General features: G+C 37.2%; 1 protein-coding gene across 1 annotated transcript; it reads right to left on the reverse strand.

The window, feature by feature from the left end:
• Positions 1–657: 657 nt before the first annotated feature.
• LOC124154358 lies at positions 658–14,604 on the reverse strand. Its single transcript, XM_046528038.1, has 6 exons — positions 14,411–14,604; positions 11,963–12,048; positions 9,397–9,512; positions 5,246–5,397; positions 2,302–2,452; positions 658–950 (listed from the first exon to the last, which is right to left on the reverse strand). Exons 1-6 carry the CDS (start codon positions 14,445–14,447, stop codon positions 824–826), a joined length of 669 nt encoding a protein of 222 aa, XP_046383994.1. The 5' UTR covers positions 14,448–14,604; the 3' UTR covers positions 658–823.

Genomic DNA, 14,604 nt, shown 5'->3' on the forward strand with positions numbered 1-14,604 from the left:
ATATAGCAAAGCTTTAAAACAAACCGCAATATCTTCTCTGCGACCAGGGCCTTTCATCTTTGCCATTTATCTTAAATTTTATCAGTGAATAAACGTGCTACAATATGTGATCCATGAGCATTTACCAGCCGTGAATTCCTTTCAGCTCTTTAGCACTTATATGTTTAAGAGTTATGACGAACCAGCGAGTTGGGAATTCAAAGTTAATTAGAAATATGTACTGGTAAAAGGTACATATTTTTCGCAGAGAGGATGAGACAATTTTATTTTTGGCGATTTTATTAACAAATAAAAGCAAGAAATAAGGGGAAAATAAAGGTTATAATAATAATTCATGATTTTAAGAGAAACTATTTTCTAGTTTCCGAATGCTATTGATTTTTATAAAGTATTAAATTTGTTTAATTACTGGAAATATGTAAGTGATGAAATCTGGAATACATTTATATTATTTTACATATTAAGGCACTCGTTGAAGTACATTTATATATAAGTGCTTATTACTTGATATTCGCAAACACCGAGCTGCCATATTGGTAAAACTTGTTTTAATACAAAATTACAAGGTGACATTAAATATAAATATTTTAAGTGCTGCAATCAAGTTTTGATTACACATTTAAAGATTATATTTGTGATGTAAATGAATACACGCCATTTGAGTAGACAAAATATTTTATTTATATTTCAAAAGTAATTTGCTTCAGAAAATCTGTTTCATTGGCGAAGGCAAAACATCAGTTTAATTCTTAGAAACATAAGAACTATGCTTGTCAAATTATGCTGCTGAATGGGCGATCCGCAAGTGTTGCATATCTTTTCTTCATACAAACTCGGAGCAGGTTGGCAAGTTTCTGAATTGGGATACAAGACTTCTTACGGCACTCTGAACATCCGAGGAGCAGGATTCGGCACCCCTCTCAGTACATTCCAGGAATCCATGGAATCCCCTGAGACGATTAAAAGGTGAAATAGTTAAGATCTTACACACATGTAGTGCTAATTACAGTAAAACTCTGTTCATTTTATCTTTGCGGGTGAGCTGGTGTGGCTAAAGCAAGTGGGGTGGAATTTTCTCGCCACGTGATTTTCTCTTTGTCAATCAACAGACAGCAGGCGTGGCCTAATATTTCGGAAACATAGGCGTGGCCTCAGTCAGCCGCTCTCAGACCTTTGCCGTGTTAACACTTTGAGACCGACCGTCATCTATAGATGACGCGCCGGTCTCTGCCCAGTACCGAGCGTCATTTACAGATGATGGCAGACTGTGATCGGCAAAATTTTCGGGTCTGGGCAAAGTTAAAATTTTTATCTTCGGGCTGAAAGTGTTCATATCGTGTATCTGCTAGTGGAGCTGCGTTGCCAAACCTCACTTGTTTTCCCTGCATGTCTTTAGATATGCCTTTCACCAACGGTGCGGTATTCAGCTTAGTAGTTGACAATGTCATGGTCATTTGTGAAGGGAATAATCTCAATATCTTCCAAATGAGTAGGTACCTCGGCGCCGGTCCCAAACTACCTGTGGCCACCCATGGCTCATGCGTTTTTATTTTTCGTAACACTGAACTAACTTGGGTGTCTATGTACATTTGGCAACGTCATGTTCGTTCCTGGTCTCTCCCTCTCTCGGTACTACCCTTCCCTCATAAGCGAAGCCCTCTCAGAGTGTTTTAGCCCACGCGAAAGCATAATGTGAACACATTAAAACAGTACATGATATGGTTGTGTTGCTCATAATGCCACCGAAACCAATAAAACTATGAAATGAATTTTAAATTTTTGCTGCCTTTGATCATTGGGTATGTTTTCTGCGTTGCTAAGTATAGAAAGGGAAGGAAATTACATTTATGGTGCTACAATTTACATAGCATAAAACTGAGATTTCCTAACGTGAATTAAAATGTTTGAAGCATAAAAAAGATAGTTGCTATTTCATCATTTTTTACCCATAAGAAAGTAAGAAATAGAACTCTCAAGCCTTGCAAAAAATAGTGTCGTAGAATATAACGAATTAATAGGATCTATGAAAAATGAAATATCACATTTGAAAAACTACTTTTTACGTCAGTTGCATGATGAATGTGAATTTTTTTAACAAAATTAAATGCTGTGAATCATTAGAAGAAATTGTTTGATTCAAAATAAAGAAATATTTATCAAAGTTGCATCGGGAGTAATTTTTATGAGCTTTACTTTATGAATACGTCTTCATGAGGAAACCTTTGAGTTCCGGATGTGAAAATATTGAACTATGGTTTTATTTTTATGTAAAATACCTCGAACGACCCACAAAAAACTTACCTGCAGAGGACACCTGCATCGATTGCACTGTATTTTGGGTTTGAAGAGTCACAGAAGGCAGCTTCGTCAGCCTCACGTATGAAGTTCAAAAAAGATATGCAGGCACGCCGTTTTTTCTGGAAGCACGCACTGCTTTCCTGGTCTCCGAAAACTGAAATATTATGTGAAAATATCAGTTTACAAAGTAGGGTAGGTAAGCGAAGAGGTTATTTTTAGTAAAGTAAATCAACATTAAATTTTTTTAATAAAGAACAACGTCTTAATCGCGAACTGGAAAGATTACAACTTTTGTCAGTAAATGTTTGTTCAATTAACTTTGAAATAAACAAATTTGTTGTTATGCGTTCTCGTTGTAATCATTCACCTTCGTTCAAATGATCGCAGCGCCGCCATCGGATTTTTGTTGCCATTTTTTGAAGTCGTTAATTTATTTAATCTATATATATAAAAGAAAGTCGAAAATCGTGTTAGTTATTCCTCGTTCACATTACGATCGTCCGAGCCATCGTCGGAACTATCGTGCATTCACACAACGATGGTTAAAACCTGTGCTGCCCTCTGGTGCTGACATCTAAAGTGAACGGGAAATTGACGGTTAGCAAAGCTGTTGAGGTATGCATGGACACGATATTACTGTCTTCAACGTGTATTTACCGAATAATTTTTCTTCCGCCCATATTCTTCCTTCTTAGGACAAATCCATGAAATGTCCACGAAAAAAATAGAGCTTCACGAGCATTTCGTCTTTCTCTTGTCGCTCCGTTTCCGGTCTCCCAGCGCCTAACCATCGTAAAGTGGCAACGTTCGGAACTACGTCAACTATAGTCAGAACTTGCATTCACACGGCTAGTTCGGTCAACTATCGTTAGGACGACGGCTTCGACGATCGTAATGTGAATGAGGCATTAGAACACTTAAACTCGAGAACGGCTGCACCGGTTTTCGTGACATTAGGCTCTTTGGATTCGTCTCAGCCCCGGATAACATTTAGGACATTAAAAAATAGGAAAAGTTCACAAAAAAATTCAACTTTTTCTTAGAGATATGTTTTTAGGAATTGATTGTTAAGACGGTCAAAAAAATAAGATTTTTTTTTCGTTTTTTACTAATGTATTGACTGATCATTTTAACAATATTAAACAAATTTAAATGTTCTAACATGTTAAAAATATTAAAGTAATATTAAAATAGTATTAAAATAATTGAATTAGAGGTAAGCTCAGCTCGAATTGAGTTGTCAACAAACACATAACTATTTTCGTCTGAAGATTTTCACAGCTTCTTTTATCTATGTTGGTGGTGGTTTTCGGGTATTGCTGTGTAGAAAACACATAACTACCGTGTGTGTAAACAAATCTCCAAGCAATTGTTGATTATCAGTAATTTCCGTGTACTCTGCATGAATTCAAACCTTTTGACTTTGTAATAAACGAAGACGAAGTCACCAAGTATCTATCTGAATATTTAAAGTCCTTGGACGCACCTGGCTTATCACGGCACGATTTACAGCTAAAGGTAGGCTCTGCGTTCATGATCTTTCGAAACCTAAACCAACCAAAACTATCCAACGGAACGTGTTTGATTATTAAAAAAACTGACAATGAAAGTGATTCAAGCCACTATATTCAAAGGAAAATTCAAAGATGAGGAAGTTCTCAATCCGAAGATTCCATGATCCCAACTTATATGCCCTTTTGAGCTTAAACGTATTCAATTTCCAATTCGTGTTGCATTCGTGATATCGATTAACAAATCGTATGGTCAGTCTTTCAGTTTTTGTTCTGTTTGTTCTCATGTGTTAGTGAAAACCCATGATTTTCTTATGGTAAATAATATGTGGTATGTTTACGAGTCGGTAAACCATCCGCTGTTTTTCTTCCTTCGCTTCAAGGGCGCAGCTAGGAATTAAGGATAGGCGCAGCTAATACTGGCGGGTCTGTAGGGTATAGAAAACTCGCCAAGGTAAGCGAGAGGTGTGGGGGCCCTCCCCAGACATTTTTTAGGATAAAAGGTTCAAAATGGTAGGTTTTGCGGCTGTGTGAACAGTTAAATATTTTGTGACTCATCCGTCCTCCTAATATTAATAACCAAATGTTTTATAAAAAGATTCTCTGAGCTTTTGGGGGGGTTTTAACCCCCAAAACCCCCCCTCGCTGCGTCCCTGCTTCGCTTCGCTATATTTATTTTGCTTCATTCGCTTTATCTTGCGCCTGATAACAAAACAAAAATTGTTGTTTATCAGAAGGCGCTTGACGCAAGACATTAAACCCGAATGTGTAGGGCTCACCGTGGTGCGTTTACGCATGCAGCACGTTTACGCAGTGCATTTTTTCCAAACAGAGATACTATAAATGGCGCGCCTAAAGTCATTTGATACGAATGCTGCTTCATAGGGGCTTTTCTTACACTATTTTGAGCATCAGCCAAGCGTCGGTTTAGCGTTGCGTTAACCTGCCCCGTGAACGAGCCAAGTTTACGCTACGGACTTAGACCTAAAAACATTTTTTGACGGTTAATAACACAAATAGCCAACAACTGAATGCGTATAATTTTTATGTCATAAATATTTTCTCATTTAATTTATAATAAATCAAATATAATTAAAACGATACAGCCGCTCTTTATTTATGAATGGTGCAACTAAACTATAAGTTCATTGAATGTTAGGCGGTACGAAGTTCGCCGGGTCAGCTGGTTTAATATATTTCATTTTAAATTCAGAACAAAATCGAAATTCCCTCAAAACCACAATAAAAGTTTTTTAAATATCGCATTGCGATCTAGTTCTTAGTTATTCTGAAAATTTCAGCTCGATAGGTAATCGGAAAGTGACTTGAAATTGAGTGGCAAGATTTGACCCGGACATGATGAAAAACAACAAAATGAGTTTATAAAGTCGTTAGAATATAAGCATATGAGTCATATTTTGGTGTAGATACATTACCAGAACTCAGAGTAGACTCTATCTCACAAAATGAAGTGAGTCCATCCCTTGTAAACTGAATGAGAATAGGAACCATTATTTTTGACCTGTTTGAAAGAAGCATAGCTTCTTCTGCGGCTGCTTCTATGCAATGATTAATCTCGTCGCGTCTCCTGTGGGGATAATGGAAGGAAGAACACATTAGGTACACTTTCTGCAACAAAAAAAGTTGGGTTTTAATCAAATTTGATAGGTTTGGAAGCCTACAAAATAGAAATACTCAAAGTTAGAGGTGACCCCGGAGTGTATACTTGGCACTGATTGGAAGCATTTCGATTGGTTATCATTTAGAACGGTAGATTCGAATTGGTTAGCGACGTGATTGAATTTATTTGTACATGAAAATATTCCGAGTGGAAGCATTTGAAATATGCTGCTACCGAAGTATGATGAAGATAAGATGGATCAACCGAGTGAGTAATGAGGAAATATTAAGAAGAGTGGGAGAAAAGAGAACTCTTCCAAAAACCTCAAGGAGTAGGCGGACAGTGGCGGATACATATGGGGGGCGCAGGGGGCGCGCGCCCCCCTTTGCGGGGCCTACCGCATTCCCTAATACTGCAGAACCACAATAACAACTTTTTTACCGTAAGATGGCAGTGTCATGTATAGGCGTAATATCAGTTTAAATAAAATTTTGTTAAACTTTGCATGTGATTTAATGTTTTGAAATTACGATAAAGGTAAAGGTAGCTCAAGATATCTTATGCGCCCCCCCCCCCCTTCAGTTATTTCTATATCCGCTACTTTAGGTAGGACAGCTTAGTTGGCCACATAATGACATATGAGGCATGATGACCTGATGAAAAAAATCTTAGAAAGACAAGTGAAAGGGAAGAAGGCAAGGGATGTCCCCGAATGAGCTACAGAGAACAGTTTATAAAGGATGTAAAAGAGATAGAATATAGAGATAAAAGAGAAGAAAACGAGAGGCTTAAGTTCTCCAACGTTTCTACCTGACCATAAATGGAAAATTCACAGTAGTTAGTGATTTTTATTTACTGGATTGTGCTTTCCTAAGATTAACGACTGTAAGGATTAAGGTTGATAGGGTAACTGGTTTGGTGATGCAAAATAACGGTTTCGATTAAAATCGAACTTCCTGTTTTAAATTTCAAGGATCGAGGAGATTTTTTTACATCTCTAATGTGTATTTTTAGTGTCTTTCGAATGTAAAATAAACATGTTTTTAAAAAACTATACATAAAGAAAAGAACCGTCGATTTTTTTTATTAATCGATCTTCCGGTTTAAATTTCGATTTTTGTTGAAAAGTGGTGTTTACTATTTCGATTAAAAATCGGTCGTTAGAAGAATTAATTTTGACCGACCTGTTTCCATCACTAATCTGGTTCATTTTTCAATACTTTATTGCTATGCAAGTAATTTATCCTTGGTGAGCGGCTAATTTATTGTTTTCTCCCGTTTCGGAGATTTTCCTTCCAACAATAATACAAATTATAACTAATAACTTCAGGCTTTACTTTGTGAAACCTCTCCATACTGGAAGTAAGGAAATAAAACTTTGTTAGGTTCACTATTATTTAATTATGGGCACGACCCGGGTTTCGTAACTTGGATACATCGGTAGGTGACTGATCTTGCATTCATCATACATTTATATACAAAGTACACAAGTGGCAGTGAGGACATCTATCGGAAAGGAAAAGGACTGGTTGAAAGGGTGGGGGTGAGGGTTAAACACGGAATAGAATAGTGAGAGGGGGGGGGGGGGGGTAAGGGGGAAAGGGGCAGCCTTGATTTGGGACGAGAGTTTTCCCTGTGAGGATAGGTATCTGACCAGCCAGGGGAGGGCGGGGTTAAAGTCCGGGGCGGGGTCCCCTGGCTGGTCAGATACCCTGAAGTATTCATCCAGAAACACCCTGTACACATGTAGCCAGGGTTGGGCCGATTTTCTCGTTTTAGATACGGTTGTCGGAAGAGCTGTTTGAAGGATGAAGGGAGAGGATAGGCGCCCCCCTTATTGAAGTTATTCCCATAATTAGCTATTTCTATACGGTCCTCTATCAGCCGAGGTGAATATTTTTTTTCCGACGATGATTTCTGACGCTTGGAATTATTACGGTCTCGGAGAATGAGAACTTTATATACAAGGAATCGAACCTCTTTAGACCCGAAGACGGGAACTGGAAAACGACAGACATTTATCCATTTAATCACCACGAAAGCCGTCGTACCAATCGCTAGAAATAATAATAATTTCATTTATTTTTCGTGAGCACCTGGTCCATGAGAGAAAAAACTTAACATCACTTTTAGCAATTTCAGAATCTATAAACGAATTAAATAAAAAAAGAATAAAAATTCAAACTAATGCACCCAGTGAGGACCGCCGTAAGTATGGGTATCATCCAATATTACAATATTGTCAACTTGAGGGAAAGATCATACTGTGCATTGATTAAACGTGAGGTGATTTTGACGATTTTCGGACCTTCTCCCTTGGTGAGATATCGCGAGATTTGGGTCGACCCCCTCCCACTTAACTCACGTTGGGTCAAAATGCGCATTTTCCGTGTGCATACGTTAATCTATGCATCATTTCGTTTGATTTATTAAAAAACAATTTTAAATAATGAATTAAAAACTTTTGGGCTATGTCGCCGCGTCAATTGTTGGGTGGCCCCCACGTTTCCCGACCGATGATGGTCGCTTTCTCAAGGGATTCTGAAGAGTTGGGAATTTCAATTCTTTTATATAGCTATCTGTGTCAGGAGGTGGGAAGTTTGAAGAGTTGGGAACTTCAATTTTAAATAAATAAAAGCAATTTAGAAAAGAAACAATGAAAAAAATATTTTCATTTAATGTTAGTTGAGAATAGTATTTAAGATTACTAATTGTAAGTTCGCATTTTCACACCGTTTCCTGCGGCAAAAAATTACGTGTTACTTGGCTGGACTCTCCCTCTCCCTCACGTTAGATTGGGTGAGGAACGGCTTGGCCCTCTCTCCCCCGTAAATCTTTAAGGTCCATAAAGATTGCGGCCAATAGATTGCATAGCAAAATACGTTTTTAGGCTGATAATTTTTAATGCGGGGATTCCAAAAACATTTATATGAAAGCGATACTTTTAATAGTTTCTGATGTACAGTCTGGGACGTGAAAAAATACCAATTTTCGCTCCCTTATAAGAGCGTATGTGTCCATGACATAAAAACAGTAATTTCATGAAAATTAAAGCACAAATGTGGAGTTTTTCGTCCTAACTCCACAGGAAAGGTACACGTAAAGGATGAACCGAAAGTCCCTTTACAACTGACCTTCTCATTGATTTGTTAAAAACTATATAATTTCCACTACAGCCGAAATACTGGAAACAATACCTCTAAGTTGGGACACAGCAAACAACATACCTCTTCCAACCTTCTATTTCTAGAACAGTCACCAAGCAAAAATTAAAACCCGTCTCCATGGGGGGTAGGTATTGCTTTCAACCTCAGTAACCGTTTATACGGTGCTAATATCGGTGGCCACTCAATTACGAGTCAATATACAATGCCATTCGCACCCCTTTATGGTCCATAGGGACATAATTGTCCCATAGAATTAAAATAACACTAATTCCCAACCCATAAAACTATACTAACCCAACTAATACAACTAATATAACTAACCCATAAAAAAACACTAATTTTGTCAAAATTAAATCTTAACAGCGAAGTTTTCCACACAAACTCCATCGGCTATACAAATAAGGGACACCGAAAGTTTCGTTATAATTGACCTTCTCATTGAATTGTTATAAAATATCAAATAATTCTCGCTTCGTAAACTGCATTTCAAGTGAAAGTTCGTCACAATGTGGTGACTGCAATATCTATACGATATCACAAAAAGAATTTAAAACTAGAAGCCAATAGCCTATTCTTCAATAAGTAGAAACAATTATTACTACCCACTCATTTAATTTTGAGAGAATGTAAAAATTTGGTACACACATGTCATTTGGACCTTAAAGGGTTAAAACGCCTCACATATTTAATGGGTGCCCCGTATTATAATCAATTCCACATTATACATTTAGCATTATCATTTCTGTCAAAGGAAGTTCGTTTCATTTTAATTTTGAGTGTTTTCTTAAATCCTACTCACCTGCACATGTTTCGGCATTTGACACACTTTGTATCGCTGTGCAATCGCCTCGTCTCGTTCATGCTCTCCTCTGAAAATAAATCTTCAATGCACTTGTTAACGGCCTCAAATTGGCTCTGAAAAGGAAACGTAATATATAGATTGACGATATTTTGAAATACTTGTTACCGCTACTCCCGCCGTTTTTGACAGTGATCATTAGATCTCAACCAAGGACTAATTTAATGGACAGATTAATATGTTACAAGATATTAATACATTAATGACATTGGGAAACCCACTTTCTTTTCTTTTATCGGTGATTTGTTTTTGACTGACTTTTCTTTTGGCCTCTGAATATGAAAGTTGTTATCTGTCACGTCACTTTTTTAGCTCTTTTTGTCTCATACGTCATAAAAAATTCAAATTAAGGAATGTAAAGTTACATCTTACCTTATCTAATGTCCGTAGAGGAAATTTTTAGGTAAAGATATTTTAACGAATGGTTTAGTGATGCGCGTGAAATGGGAAAAAAATCAGTGCATGCAATCCCCTCAACATCGAAAACCCCCAGGAAGTAAAAGTGCGTGCCATCGTCTCACTATAGTATCTCCTGCATAATTAGACTCCTATGCACTTATCGCTAGTCTATTTCAGCGTCAGCCACCGGTCACAAGTCTGATAGGGCTTATGTCGTGCAATTGGAGAGCCTCCTGTGATCGACGCTCAATCTAGCAGTATGTGGTCACAATGACACAAGGTTTTGTGAAAACACTTGACGTGCTAGAAGAAAACTAATAACAATTTTGAAATCAGTATGTCTATTTTAGTATAAAGCAGCTCAAAATTGGAAGTCGACCGTAAATGTGATGAGAAATGTTCCCCAGTGTAACCACGATAATCGTATAATCTAAACCTTTTCCGAATACGAATTAAATTTTACAGGCAGAGTCGTACACAGGGCGCTGGGCACCGTGCTGTAATCAAACAGCCACCTCATTCATGCATTAATGACACTTGAACTTCGACTCCATGTGCGAATAAATATAGTACTTACATAGGAAAAATATAACACTCAGTCATAGCATTAATAGAGGCAGTAGGAAGGATACTGGAATATAGATCAAGGTTTAATCATGTACTTTGTTTTATTATTATTATCATTTTTTTATATATGTTTTTATTAAACTAAATATATTACAACAATGAGACTTAGCAACCAAATATTAAATAAATCAATATTCAGCCCAGATGATGAGTGCCGAGACGGTACTTGAACGTCGGCCGTTATAAAAACATTAACCCGGTGGGAATTCCAAGAAAAGTTTGCCCACATTATTCGCTGGGAAAGCATAAAATCATAATGTACTGCCATATTCCAGGTATATAATGTATATTCTGTTAAGGGAGGGCTGTTTTTTTTTCAACTTCTGATCGCTATCCGTAAACACCATACAAACGACTGGCGGGTATCGCATGCAGAGGTTACCTCTTCGCGATCTCTGTACATGTTCAGTCATTTGCGAGCATAAGTTGTTAGTTAAGTAACGGATTCATAAGAAAGGCCACCTCAGTTTATTCTCTTACCAAATGTGATATGCGGTGCTACAACTGCAAACTATGCGAATGGCTTTCACTTGCGCTCAGCATGACCTATATGCCGGTAAATGAGTGTTTTAAAATCAACAGTGGCTGTAGATGAGACGGATTAACTATCTACATCTACTCACAACCCCGCAAGCCGCTCCAATGAGCGTGTGGCGGGAGGGGAGGGGTTTAGGACAGTAGCGGTTAATAAAAATGAAAGGGAAGACGCTAAGTTCCTTCTAACATTATAATTATTCCTTTATATTATTATTGTTCGGGAGAAAACGAATTCCCAGACCTATCCGTCCGGCAGAATATCTCTCTTAATTTATCATTTCAGTCAGAACTGGTAATATAGTGGGTTTTTAATGTGTTGCTCTCCACGAGTAGCCTCTTGCGTCCCTAGCGGCTCCCTATAACTCCTGAAACAAAGCAGCAATCAAATCAATCGATGCTCCAACAAATAACCAGGTAATCAAGAAAATTCTGACCAGCCTTCAACAATTGAAAGTTTATGGTATCGTTTTTTTTTTGGATCATACAGGTCAGATTACTTGCAGATGGGGACAACGATCGACGCATCTGCTCATTGTTAAGCATTAAGCCAATTGCGCAGAGCCATTAAAAAAAGAAAGTCATACTGACTTCTGGAAGTGTTCTTATTAATTTTAGCTGATAGACTTTTCCAAACTCAAAACAGCCTACCATTCAGTGCCGCAAGATTTGGCTAGGGCTGTATCTAACCACTCTTCAGATGGAACAAATGCAGCATAATTTCTGCATTCACTTAAGTTATGCTACAATTTTTTCGCTATTGTAGTGTGTACTTTGTACACTAACTACATTCTTTATCACAACAATTCAATCTGTTAGGAACGGCAAATAGCTGACGAAAGTATCATCAATTATAGTTTACGTCGCTGTTTTAGCGTGAAGCCGTTTTTTATGCACTGTAAAAAAGACGGCCGTGTATCCACAGCAAATATTCTAGTATATTTACCTCAGAAGAATTTCGGCACCGTTCAAATTCTAAGTCTGGAGTGGGCGTTGGAGTTGCATAGCAGAGTGCTACGAAAAAGAATGCGCCTGCAAAGATTTTGAAATGTAAAATAAAAATCAGACAAAAACGATTGTTAAAAAAATATTTTGCAATTCTATTATTTTATCTTCATCAGCTACCTCTTCTTCAGCCAGTATTACGAAAACATGCAAATGTTGAAGGTCAAGTGAAGACAAAAAATTTACTTAAGTATGCTTGCTAGAACTAGAGCAGAGTCATCGGCAATTTAGAAAAGGTAAAATTGATTTAATTATTAGCGGTGTAAGTGAGCCAATACTGCCTAAAAAATATCTTTTACAATAAGTTTTATTCTTTATAAAAGAGTACAAATTCAATTTTGATTTGTAACGACGTACCGCTGGTGCTATTGGTGCAACCTTGATTTTTATAGAGATTTTCTAAGATCTCATTTTTCATAGGAAAGTGAGAATTTGTTCTTGTTTTTGTCACCATTATTTTGTTAATTTCTCTAATTTTTCAGTATTGTAAATTTTCTAATGCCTCTAAAACTAAAAAAGGTGCTATAATACGTGTTATCTGAACACAAATACGGAATGATATCGTATTTGAAGGATATTACGCGGCACCAGCTGCCAAGCCAATTATGGGGTTTAGGTGGTCCAATATTTATCTTATTATGCTAAAATGCAAATAAACGTAGAGAGAAATGCAGAAACCTGCAAAAGACAGTTTAACAACCCTTATTGTGGAGGAGCAATAATTTTATTGAAAACAGTAATCAGTTCATGAATGAAGACAATACAAAGCGCAGGTAATCGATGAAAACAATAGAATGTAAAGCTTTTGAAGGGGAAAGGATGTACCGATCCCGCTAGAATAGCCGGACGTATTTAGTTTATTTTCGTGACATGACGTAGCGATTCGTGGAGAGATAATGAGTTTCTAATTACTCCAGCAAAATAGGGGTGAACAGAAATCTATGTAGCGGATAAAGAATCGTTTCAGGCATGATGTGGTGGAAAAACGATACATCAGTGATGAAATATCAAACACAAATAGTATTTTCCACATTTTAATGTACAACACCGCAACTGACCATGCTTTGGACACTATAATGTAATTCTCAAGGTATTGAAATAGACACACTCACATATAAGTATTTACACTTGGGATGAGTCGATTCCGATTCCAGGAAGATAAATATTTTGTGCATAGACTATAGGTTTGGGGCATAAATGCCGCCATATACCTGAGCCATTGAGAACTGTGCATTATTAAGTTAACAATTTATATCTGGAGCAGTTGAAATGTTTATTATTTAATTAAAGCCATGGATATATTACAATAATTTAATTCACTACTCTAATGAATATACTTTTTGTACCACTTCAATGTTTTTTATTACTTTATTCGATTCTATTTTAATGACCGCAATACAAATGACAAATCAATATCCTGTTAGTTTGAATAAGTATCGGTGGAATGTGAATCGAAAAAATTGGAATCGAATCATCCATACAGTCTGAATGCCGTGGGGTGGCGCACGGTCCCGCCGGCTACCTTAGTCGGTCCCATAGTTTTTATGGTCTGTCCTTTCTTCCCCCGGCGCTCGCGGACCGACTCAGGTAGCTGGCAAATCAGTGCACCACCCTAGAGTCTGTATAATGAGGGAGGAAAGGAGCGACCATAAAAACTGTATGGAACCAACTAAGGTAGCTGGCGCACGGGGCCACCACCTACCTGAGACGGCCCGCGAGCCGTGAGCGCCGCGGCAATGAAGAAATTGCAAATGAAAGATGATAAAATATTTGATAGCTTCATCATTAATTCGCACGGAGCGATAATAAGGTCACCTAATAATTAATTTCGCGCAAAGGTCTCCCTGCGAATAATTTATTGATAATTTCTTCAAACGGATCGACCTTTAAAATTGCCATATTATGAGATAAATAGAATATTTGATTTCAAAGCTAGATGGCGGATGCCCGATTTCAAAACAGATTTCAAAAAAAGTACTAAAAACTAGCTCAGCTAATAGTGTAGTATGCAACTAGGTTATGAACGGATGCTTATTAGAACGATAAGCATTCGTTACACATTAAATAATAGTAAAAGCAAACACTAAAGGTATTTCAAATATAGTAGCGATACATTCGTCGGAAAGGCCCCAATAAAAAGCAAGGCGGGGAAACACATCTACCCCGATGGCTAGAAATTGTATCTTTTTTTCCCAAAATCTATTTTAACACTCGTAGAAAGAATTTATAAAAATTTATGATGCACGGTTTAAATTTATAAATGCTAGTTGGAAATGTAAATAAAAGATACATGAAAGGCATGAAATAGTTCAGTACAAAGCAAGTTCTTCTGGCTGATTTTGAATGAAATTCTTAATATAATCGAAAAAAATAAAATTGAAACTCTTACCAAGTATGCATGGTAGAATGAAGGATATACTTCCCATAGTTATTTGGCCTTTTCTCAGAAACTGTAGAAGGAAAACACAAAAAAATTTTGTTAACTCTGTATTGTAAATGGAACTCTTGATTCGAATTTCTCAATGTCACGTCTCAGAGCACTGGTTATAAGCAGTCTGCTGCGAAAATATTGTCGTCCAACAC

The sequence above is a fragment of the Ischnura elegans genome, chromosome 2 (assembly GCF_921293095.1).
Source record: "Ischnura elegans chromosome 2, ioIscEleg1.1, whole genome shotgun sequence".
Classification (NCBI taxonomy): Eukaryota; Metazoa; Arthropoda; class Insecta; order Odonata; family Coenagrionidae; genus Ischnura; species Ischnura elegans.

What these genes read in the sequence shown, in the direction of transcription:
- LOC124154358 (XM_046528038.1), bottom strand. Translation starts at nt 14,447, where the DNA reads ATGGGAAGTATATCCTTCATTCTACCATGCATACTTG. An exon ending in GGTGCCGAAATTCTTCTGAG is followed by an intron (nt 9,513 to 11,962) that starts GTAAATATACTA and finishes TTTCCTTTTCAG; the next exon opens with AGCCAATTTGAGGCCGTTAA. An exon ending in AAATGCCGAAACATGTGCAG is followed by an intron (nt 5,398 to 9,396) that starts GTGAGTAGGATT and finishes TTATCCCCACAG; the next exon opens with GAGACGCGACGAGATTAATC.